We start from the raw sequence: 10212 nt of genomic DNA, 5'->3' as shown, positions 1-10212 counted from the left end.
CAGCTCTCCACAGGAATATAGCCATGGAAAGACTCTGCCTCCCCTACCTCCACAGCAGCAGGGGGACAGGATGGCCTACAGACCCTCCCCATCAACACCCTGCACCCCTCTACCCCTCTCTGTCTTCCCAGCCCAAGTCCAAAGCAAAGAAAGAAAAGGAGAGAAAGAAGGGAAAGAAAGAAATAAAAAACTAAAACAAATGAAAACTAAAACAAAAAGCAGCAGTTGGGAGGCAGCCTTGTTAGGACAACTCAGCAAAATAAAATTCCGGTTTATTGTTGGACAACATTGTTTCACACATACATCAAACAGGCCAAAAAAAAAAAGAAAAAATAAAAATAAACAGCAACTTCATAGACAGAAAAAAAAAAGAAAACTTTTTTATCTTTGGCCTTGCCACCTCATACAAACCACGATCTATGGTACAGCTAAAGTACATACACAAAAAAAGTTACTGGAATGCTCAGAATAAGATTGTAAATTTTTTTTTTTTTTGCATTTTTGTCTTTTTTTAATTTTTTTTTTTACAAGGTTTTGTTTTATTCTCCTTTGAGATAATGGTTTGGGCCTGGTCACACCACAAGTAAAGTCAGAGATAGGTAACAAGAGAGATATACACTTCAAAGCCCCCCTTTTGGTCAATCCGAGATCACTTAAAAATGGCGGACCTCCTAACAATATGTACAAAAATATAAAATGTAAATAAAAAATACAAACAAATTCTCCTTTAAAGTACTTTTAAGAAAGAAAGCAGGGCCTTGAAGTTTTGGTGCTTGGGGGGAGGGGGTCTGTGGGGGAAGGGGGGTTTTTCTCTCCCCGCTAACGGGCGAATCATTTCCATGTTCGTTGAGTGGCAGCGCCGCGCTGGGGGGCGGGGACGGGGTTCACTCTACTTGGTGAGGATGACCATGGCGGAGGGGGGAGGAAGGGGCTGTGTGTGGGAAAGGGGGCTGCAACAGGAGTCCCAAGGGGGGACCCAAGGGTGAAGAGGACGCGCTGGCCTTTTTTGTTGGTTTGTTTTCCTCCTTATTTTAAAAAAAAAAAAAAAAAAAAAAATTTGCTGCCTAGTCATCTTCATCGGTTTTCTGCTTCTTGGGATCAACGTCGTCATCCTGAGGGGAAAGCAAAGCCATCAGGAGAGGGAATGGGGAGTGGAGCTGCTGGGGGCAGGCAAGAGTTTCAGGTCCCTCTCCTGCCTTGGGGGCAAGGTCAGAGCACCACAGGTGTTGTTCCCCCACCCCCCAGGCAAAACCCTCTCTTCTCAGGGAGCCCCTTGGGTGCCCCCACCTCGGTCTGCCATGAGCATGCCAGGGCTCCCTAGCCCAGGGCTTCACTCAGCAGGAGCAGACACCCCCCTAACCAGGCCAGTGTATAAACGGAATTGGGCTGTGTCCCTGGGGAGACATGGGGAGCACACAGGCAGAGCATTCCAGCCCCAGAGCTAAGCCCAGCCCAGCCCCTCTGGCCCCACTGACACCCTCCCCCCTCCCAAGCCCTCTGGGGACATGTATGGCTGCCTACTCTTTCTACCTCATCATCCTCAGCTGCCCGTTTGCCTGTGGCTCCCTCAGCTTCATCGTCATCATCACCATCCTCTTCCTCACCTGCAGGGAAGACAAAGGGAGGAAATGTGAGACCCTCTAGGAGAGTTCCAGTACCACACACCTCCCCTCTGGGTATAATCCTGGCTCACCCCCACACTGCGACATCATGTCCCATCTCCCCAGGTGGCACAGACTCTGCTCAGGACAAGAGGTGACAGAGGACACACTGGCTTTCTGGGCATCCCCCACTGACCAGACCCACCAAAGGGGAAATAAGGATTGGCAGCCTCGAGTCTGGTTCACACTGCATTTGTAACACAGACAATGGGATGGCAAAACCACTACCTACCACAAGTGCCGAAATCACAGTAAAAATGGGGGGGAAAAAAAGGGAGAGGAAAAAACTCTTTCTAGTGGCTGCTCTGCCTAACCACTCCAGATTACTTCTGCTTCCCTTCGCAGCTATTAGTCCATCTTTAATGAGTTAAGAGAGCCAGAACGCATTAGTTCTGAGTCAGAACACTTTCTAATTATCAGAACAGCAGACAAATGCTTCCAACTTATCTTACAGCCAGCCAGTAGAATAAGCAGCAAGCTCTGGGCTTTGACCCACTTTGAGCTCAAATAGGCCAGTGGATCAGAACAACTGAGTCAATCACCTTTGGCCACTTTTAGGGGCTCAGGGGCAAGCCCAGAGGCAGAACAGCTTCTCAGCGGCTGAGACGAGTCTCTTGTGTAACAGGAGACCCTACTAAAACTTAAGAGAGTGTTAAGGCCAGTAAGCTGGCTTTAAACCACTGCCACGAGCCACACGTATGGACAGCCGGGGGGATTAAGGTCAGCCCATCCTCCCTTCCCCTCTCCTCTCCCAGTGTGTGCCCAAGCTGTGGCATGGCCCATGCAGTGGGAAGGGCCAAGATTAGCTCCCAGCGATGGATCAACACCCCAGCAGCCATCACATGCACTGGGTTGGCCAGCAGGTCAGGTGACATTGCCAAGCTGATTGGGAGCATTTTTAGTTCTTTGAGCTGCTTTAAGCAAAGCAAATAATGAGATGGGATGGAGAGATGCGAGAGGAAAATATACCCTCAAGCTCTCCTCTGCTGTCAAACTCCGGGAGTTTGGCTGCAAGTCTTGGCTAAAAAAGCTGATGCAAGCTGGACTTGCTGCCTTTAAATCTCTCTCCTGCAGTGCTCAGGTGCAGCTCTCAGGCAGGGATCGCCCGAGGGCAGCAAGCACAGACAGAGCCCGTGCCAGTGGTCAGAGCCTGTGCCGGATTCCCGCAAGGCATCGGCGTCTCCAGGCACCGTGTGCCAAATCATGCCTGCACTCGGTGAGCTGAGAAGAGCTGGGCTGGCACTGCGGGACCAAATCTCCCCAGGTTTGTCACAGCAGTATCCAAGCAACACTTCCACCCCACACACACGCCTGCAGCACACATATCCTCCCTGCTCCTGCCCAAGAGGAGCAGGGAGAGCCAAGTATTCCCCTTCTCTTCCACCCTCAAGTAGGGTTGGGGGTAAATGGGCTCAGGACAGCACAAAGCAGTGCTGCACCTGTCCCCAGGAGTTAAAACCACAAGTTAAAGAGGGTCACAATTCCCAGTTTTCCTAGTGAGCCAATTCCTACAGAAGGGCATAGCAGCTGGTGAGAAAGTGCTACCCCCGAAGGAGGTGGCTTTCCCAGCTCACACTCTGAATAAACATTGGTTTAATGGTCATTAAATTTCCAGCCCTGTCCCTATCTCCCAAAACTAGCCATCAGGTTAGTAGGTCAGCACGTAAACCAAAAATTGACAGGGGATTAACCTAGTAACAGATAATCAGGGGCCCTGAGTTCATTTCAGCATAACAAGAAAGATTTTCTCCCAGCCTTAACAAGCGATAAAAATAAACAATGTTATTCATCCAAGCAGATCTTGGGAAAAAAATAATAGCAGGGAGGGTGAGAAGTGATTCGGCAAGTCACTGCTGGATTTCTAGTCACTGCTGCCAAAACCCACTTCCAGGCTGGGTCAGGTCAGGAAGCAGAGGAGGGCAGGGAAACACAGGACATTACAGACAGAGAAGGTTCAAAGGAAGCCTATCTACTCCAGCTGGAGGAGCAGGGGAGAGCCACAGGTTCCTCTGCTCATTTCCAGATGGCATCCAGCCTGGGAAAGGGCTGGGAATGAGGGCTGCATGGGCCTCTCAGCACACTGCTCCATGAACAAGGATGGTGACTTGCCCTCTGTGCCAAGCCATAGCCACCCAGGGCTGTTCCTGTCCCACTGGCCGGCACTGGTGTCTGCAGCAGCGGCTGTGCTCGCAGGAGTCAAGGGCAGATTTTACTACTCGCACGGAAGGGCTAATGCGCTTATTCAGCGTCACAGTACGGTGCCGTCTGGCCAGAGGGAGGGAGGAAGGAATCTGCCCTCAACCTGCTGGAAAGGATTCAAGGCTGACTTCACTCCCAGCATTGGTGGCTCGGGCAAGCAAGGAAGAAGCGAGCCTGGCTGGCGGGAGCTCCCTGGCCGCAGCCGCGAGGGGGAGATGCTGCTCTCCGCTCGCCTCCGCGTCCCGGGAGCCTGGTATCCAGAGCAGGACACTGCCGTGGGATGGGAGTGGGGGGGGGGAACAAACAAAGTTACCATCACCCTCTTCCTCCTCATCCTCTTCTTCACCACCTTCCTCCTCCTCTTCGTCTACTTCATTGTCAGCCTCCTGCTCTCCGTTTTCCTCGTTCTCCTTGGCAAGACAAAACATCACTTAAAAAAAATGCACTGGGGAAGGGAGAACGTGGAAGAGACATTCAGCACAAGTGTGTGTTCCCACCTTTCCTGCCGAAAGCAAAGCACCAGCCCACCGGAGCCCCGGGCACACATCCCGCTTCCTACCTGCCTCCACACAACCCAGACAGCCCAGGCACAAAGGATCAAGCCTACAGTAACTTGGGGCTGCAGCTTTGAGACAAAACCTGCAATGGCTTTCATGACACGTTGAAATGTGGCACAGTTTTCCCCCAGCATGTTAAAATTAGAAAACCAACCAGTTAACATGTACATGATGCGTTTCCCAGCTCGACTGGTTGTAACATTGTAAATCCTAGTGGCTTTTAAAATTTTTCTCCTCTATCCCTGTCTAGGGAAGAGGTGGTACTGGACAGCCTCACACGGCTGTCAGGAAGGGAATCCGAGCCCGGCCCTTCTCTTCTGCACACACAACAGCCCACAGGCTGGGAGTGTCTGCATAACATGAAGCGCCAAAGGCTGGAGGGCTCTGCAGCACTCAGTGCTGCCATTTACAGAGGTCCCCTCTCAGCAGGGCTAGGGACAAACTTGCAGCAAAAGCAAGAAGACAGAGGAAAACAAAAAGGCATTGGAATAAGAACTGCCTCCCCCAGCAGATTGCAACCATACTCACAGCATTGCCGTTGGCCGGTGCATCTCTGCCATTTTCTGTTTCTTCAACAACTTCCTTCTTCTCTTTTAGATCCTGGAAGAAGCAGAAAAGCAGAGAAGTCACCCCAATTCCAGGTGTCTGGGTCAGAGAAGCTGCAGATCAGGTGTGAAAAACACAGTTTGAGAGCGAGAGCAGGAGCTGGTTTCTCTTCACACAGATTTGTTCTGCGATTTGGTCGCCACGTTCTGGCTCCTCCTTGGGAACGGGAAAACATGGGGGCGAATCTCAATCCAAGTCAGCCTTGCCAGAGCAGCCATCTAAAAAAGAGACTGCTCTGTTTCACCTCTGAGCTCCCAAACAGACAGAGCTGGCCGCCTGCATATGCTCAACAGCAGCAGAGCTGGCTGATTGCCCATCTTAGCACAGTCCACACAAGCTCCTGCAATGCCATGGACAGCCGGCAGCCCCATCCAAAGGATGGGCTCTGCCACCCGGGGGCTGCAGACATCCACAGCTGCTTGGTACCTTCACAGCAGGAACAAATCCCAGGGACTCATTAGCAGAGGCTGTGGTCTCTGCCCTGCCTGGGAAAATCATACAGCAAATATTACATGCCTGGTCTTTCTCACAGCAGCAGAGAGGAGGCTCCAGCATCCAGCTCGCAGCTTAAAGTGTAACAGGATGGGGTGGGGGAAGAAGTCTATTTTTACACTGCTCCAAGAGCAGTGCCTGGCTAGTTCGGTTCAAGCCTCCATCGCAAGCAGAGGGGGAGCTTGTGTGTTTTTGCTATTGATCACTGTCAAAATGTCATGCCAAGTCACTCAGCAAACAGTCTGAAAGGATCCAACTTTATGTTCCCGCATAAAGAACACTTGGATTTAACACTGGCATCTCTGCTTGCATCCTCCTCCCCTTCTGTTCCTCCATCAGCTGGAGCGAGATCCTTCAGCACAGGGAGCACTACCCCAGCCAAGGAAAGCAGGGAGGCCCTTCCCCAGGGCCAGCAGCACAGCCACAGCCGGCTTCGGCAGCGACCATGAGGTGTTTAAAAGTTGCTGGAAGCTCCTGCTCTGCTGTGGTGGCTTCTCCCTCCCCCCGCCTGCCCTTTGCGGCTGCTGCGCCGCCCACGGACAGCGAGCGGGCACTTTCACTCCCAGGAGCCACTGCCTCGTGGGAACACAGCAGGGAAGAGCATGGCCCTGGCCCTGCTAGGGTGCGATCACTGCTCCCTTCTGGGAGGGTTTCTACTGCCCTGCAGGCTGCTCAGGGGAGGCAGCAAAGGCATTTTAGACTAACAGGTTACTTAAACACACAGATGCTGTTTCCAGAGGCACCCACAGGCTGCCAGTGCACTGAGAAAATACTTTCTCTGGAAGAAACCTTTGAGGGGACAATACCTGTTGATCAAACCTCACCTATGCAAACCAACCCAGGAGTCTGGGTTAAAACAAACACACAAGCTCCCTCCTCCTTTCCCTGCTCACACACAAATCCCAGGCCACCTCCTCCACACTGCCCAGTTCCACCACAGTTTTACACTCTCAGTGGCTTCCACTGCCCTGTTTCCTGGAGACTGATCACAACCATTTGGCCTCTCATGCATCACTGGGCTACAGCTGCTGCCTCACACCAGGCACATGAGCACGAGGGCGACAAAGCAGTTCCCAAGTTAAACACAGAGCAAGTCAAGCAGTCAAAATTTCCACATCTCACCCTGCCCAACATTTCTTTTTAAAACGAGTTGTTCACAAAACACAAGCAATTCTCCCAGTGAAGGAACAACTTATTCTTGGGCATTTTAGCTGGACAGATCTCCAGCCTTGACCTTTCCTGCATCACTGAAAATGCTCTCAATTTAACCAGCATCACGATGCCAGGTTATGAAGTTTGTGCTAGCAACGGGGTTGCAGAGAGCATCACGGATTCTCCCTTTTCCTTTCCCAGTCCAACACAAATAGATGTGCACAGAAGCCTCCAGACCAAGGGCCAGTGCAGCAGCAGCGCTGCTCTGGCACCAAGACTGGGACACAGCCTCTAATTATAGGTGTGTCAGGGCTGTTTGTCTATGGAAAGAATAGCAGCGGTGTACAGTCACACATCACCAGTCCCGAAAGCTCTACCTTCTCCCTGGCCCTGCTCTCGGCAGGATCCCGGTGGGAAAGGGGGGGGGGAATCGGGACCCGGGGACGACAGAGGGGCCGCCGCAGCCCGCGCCTCCCGCCGGCAGGGGGCTCACCCACGCCGCCACGCGCGCGGCCGCCATTCAAACTGCGCGCCACTCTCCGCGCCCCGCTGATTGGCCGGCGGCCAGCGCGGCGCCCCGCGGGCTGCCGGGAACTGTAGTCCCGGCGGAGGCGGCGAGGCGGCCTCCGGCTCCCAGGCCTGCACGTGGTGGGCGCCCCGCGGCACCGGCCGGGGGCGGCGCCCGGGCGGGGCGGGAACCCCCTCCCCCCCCCATCCCCGCCTCCCGGGAGCGCTCCGGACGGCGAGGCGGGACGAGGGCGAACGGCCCCGGTGCCTCCGCGCTTCTCGGGGGGGGGGGGGGGGGGGGGGTCACCTTGCCGCCGTGCGTGCCTCCGCCCGCCCTGCAGCGCGGACCCTTGTCCGCTCCCAGGAGGGCGAGCCAGAGACGAGGCCCCTTCCCGCACGCGGTAAAGGGCAGGGGAAGGTTAACGGCAAACTTGGCCCCGTTCCCCGGGGGAAGGATGGGGATCGACCCGCCTCGCCGCTTCCCGGCAGCGGGAGAGCCGGAGGCGGCGCGGACCAAGCCGCGGCCCCGGAACGGAGGCACGGCAGGCGGGATGGGGGCATGGCTGCGGGAGCGGGAAACAGAAGTGAAATCGAAATCTGCCATAAACGGCGTTTTGTTGGTTGTTTTTAATAAACCCTCCTCTCCGTCAGGTTTTTTTTTCCCCTCCAGCCGCGCTGCCCCCGGGAGCGGTGCGACCTGGGGCCGGCCGGGGCACAGGGTGAGGAGGCCGCCGGGCACATCCCCGCCGCCTTCCCACGCACCGGCCAGGGCCGGGTCCCCCCGCAACTTTTCCGGCCGCGGCCCCGGGCTCAGCAGGGCGCACCGCAGCCGCTCGGGGAGCGCAGTCCCTCCGGGGAACGCTCCGCCACGGCTCGCAGACAAAGGCGTGCGCCGGGAGCCGCAGCGGGGACTCCCGGGAGAGCCGCTCCCGGCTGGTACCGGCGCTCCCCAACCGCTTCCCATCACCTCTAGCAGCGACTCGTGAAGTTATCCCGCTGCAAGGAGCTTGGGCCAGGGCCGGCGCCCTCAGCCCCGCCGCCCCAGCGCACCGGGGCATCTCCACTGTGGGGGTGCCCCCATCAGGGTAACTCCAAAAATAGTAAAAGCCCCCCCGGCACAGCTCCGGAGCACCTTCTACTCCCTCCCACCTCCGAAATAGCAACCCCCAATTCGGGGCAGTTCCTATACCGCAAATGGCCCCCTCCTTCCGGGGGGGGGCAACGCCGAAAAAGCAACTGCCCCGCCACCACACACATACTCCAGGGGTAACACCGACACAGCAGACGCCCCTCCCGCATCAACCGGGTGCAACTCCGAAACAGCAACCGCCCGCCCACCCCGCTTTTCAGCAGCAACTCCACAAACAGTCACTGCCGCCCCCCCCCCCCCCCCCACCCTCCAGTGCGTGTTCCGGAGCGCTTCCCCCCACACCCCCCCCGCAGGGACGGGGCCGAGCGGGACACAAGTTTGACGGGGCTGTCAAGCTCCCGCAACGCGGAGTGAATGAGCGAGCGCTGCCGGGTGCCGAGGCGCTGCCGTGCATGTCCCCCCCCGGCTCCCCGAGTCCCTCCGCAGCGGGACGGCCAGCTGCTGTCCCCAGGAAAGGCGGGAGGGAGCGGGGCGCGGAGCGGCGGGGCTCGGCAGCACCGGCAAAGGCGGCGAGCACGTTTCCCGCACGCTGTAGACAAAGGAACAGCGCTGGCAGCCCCGCACAGCGAGCGCGGCGGCGCCGGCTCCACTCCGCGCCGCGCCACCAACTTGAACGCGAGAAACGGAGGGGAAAAGGGGAGAAAACAGGACGCGGGACGGGCGGGGAGCACAAAAAATTTTTAAAAAAAAAAAAACACAAGAGGAAAAAAAAAAAAAGCCAGAAATCGCTCGAGCAAAAAAAAATTAAAACACGGGGATGAAAGCCGTAGAGCGCAGCGCGAGGCGGCGGGTCGCTCACCTTGGCGGAGATCTCGGCGCTGGTGTCCACGGCCGCGTCGGACATGGCGGGGGCGTGCGGGGCTGTGTCGCGCGGGGCTGCGGCGGCGCGGGCGGGCGGGCAGAACAATGCCAAGATGGCTTTGCGCGAGCCAGTGGGAACTCACGCGGCGCCGCCGGCCCTCTTATAGAGCCGGGGGGCGGCGCGCGCGCTGCCCCGCGCCGCGCCCCATTGGACGCGCGCGCCGCGGCCGCCGGGCGCCCATTGGCCGCGGCGCAAACAATGGGGCACGGCCGCTTAAAGGAGCCGGCGAGCGCCGCCACTGCGGCGATGAGTGGGGTCCGGTCTCAGCGTGGCGGGCGCGGAGGGGAGCAGGGCCACGCCCCCCGCACTACCTCCGCCCCCGCCGCCTCCGCCCCGCCCCTCCCGCCGTGTGAGGCGGCGGGAGGGGGGAGGGGGGGAAGCTCCCGCCGCGCCTGAGGAGGGGCGGAGGGGAAATAATAAGAGTTAAAAATAAGAATAATAACTGTAATGTGGGAGAACCGGCGCTGCCCTCCCCCCACCCCGCTCCCACGGGGCCGCCGCTGGTCTCGGGGCATCCCCGTCCCTTCGGTACCCCGCTAGCCCCCCTCGCTCACTGTGTTTTCGGCGCCCCGCGGAAACTTTGGCCACAATAACAACCGCGGCCGCCCCTGGGGGGGGAGCGGGGAGGGGCGGCCCGCCCAGCCTGCCGCGCAGAAATGCGGGATTCCCACCCGTTTGCTTATTTTACAGTAAAAAAACGTAGCCAAGCTGCTTCTACTTCCCCCCCTCCCCAACCTTGTGCGAGTTCAGGGCTTGAGGCGCACCAGGAGCTTCCCTGTGCTCCCCATTCCTCAGCTTCCCGTTATATACGATCATGCCCCTCGCACCGCGCCCGCGGGCACCGGGGCCACATCTGTCCCCCCTCACACCAGGGGTAACGGGGCACCGACGCGGCGGGTGAGTGGGCTCTGCCACACTCAAGATGGCGCCGAGAGCGCTTCGTGGGGTAACCACACGGTGTTACCACCCCTGGGGAGCCGCTCCACCGCCCGCAACAGCCCCGAGGGTGAGACAGCGCCGCGCGTG

At 57.5% G+C, this 10212-nt stretch overlaps 1 protein-coding gene across 4 annotated transcripts; it reads right to left on the bottom strand.

Moving 5' to 3' along the window:
* Positions 1-238: 238 nt before the first annotated feature.
* On the bottom strand, positions 239-9282 carry PTMA (prothymosin alpha). Of its 4 annotated transcripts, none has more exons than XM_032119532.1 (5): positions 9124-9282; positions 4946-5017; positions 4174-4267; positions 1531-1604; positions 239-1112 (listed from the first exon to the last, which is right to left on the bottom strand). In XM_032119532.1, the coding sequence occupies exons 1-5, from the start codon at positions 9166-9168 to the stop codon at positions 1065-1067; spliced, it is 333 nt and encodes a 110-aa protein (XP_031975423.1). In that variant the 5' UTR covers positions 9169-9282; the 3' UTR covers positions 239-1064. The 4 variants fall into 4 exon arrangements, with proteins under 4 accessions (XP_031975423.1, XP_031975425.1, XP_031975422.1 ...); XM_032119534.1 differs by having other exon boundaries at positions 4180-4267; XM_032119531.1 differs by having other exon boundaries at positions 4174-4270; positions 9124-9278.
* Positions 9283-10212: the final 930 nt, after the last annotated feature.

Source organism: Corvus moneduloides, chromosome 10 (genome assembly GCF_009650955.1).
Source record: "Corvus moneduloides isolate bCorMon1 chromosome 10, bCorMon1.pri, whole genome shotgun sequence".
In the NCBI taxonomy this organism is placed as follows: Eukaryota; Metazoa; Chordata; class Aves; order Passeriformes; family Corvidae; genus Corvus; species Corvus moneduloides.
The sequence above is the reverse complement of the archived record's forward strand: the minus strand, read 5'-3'. Positions and strand labels throughout refer to the sequence as shown.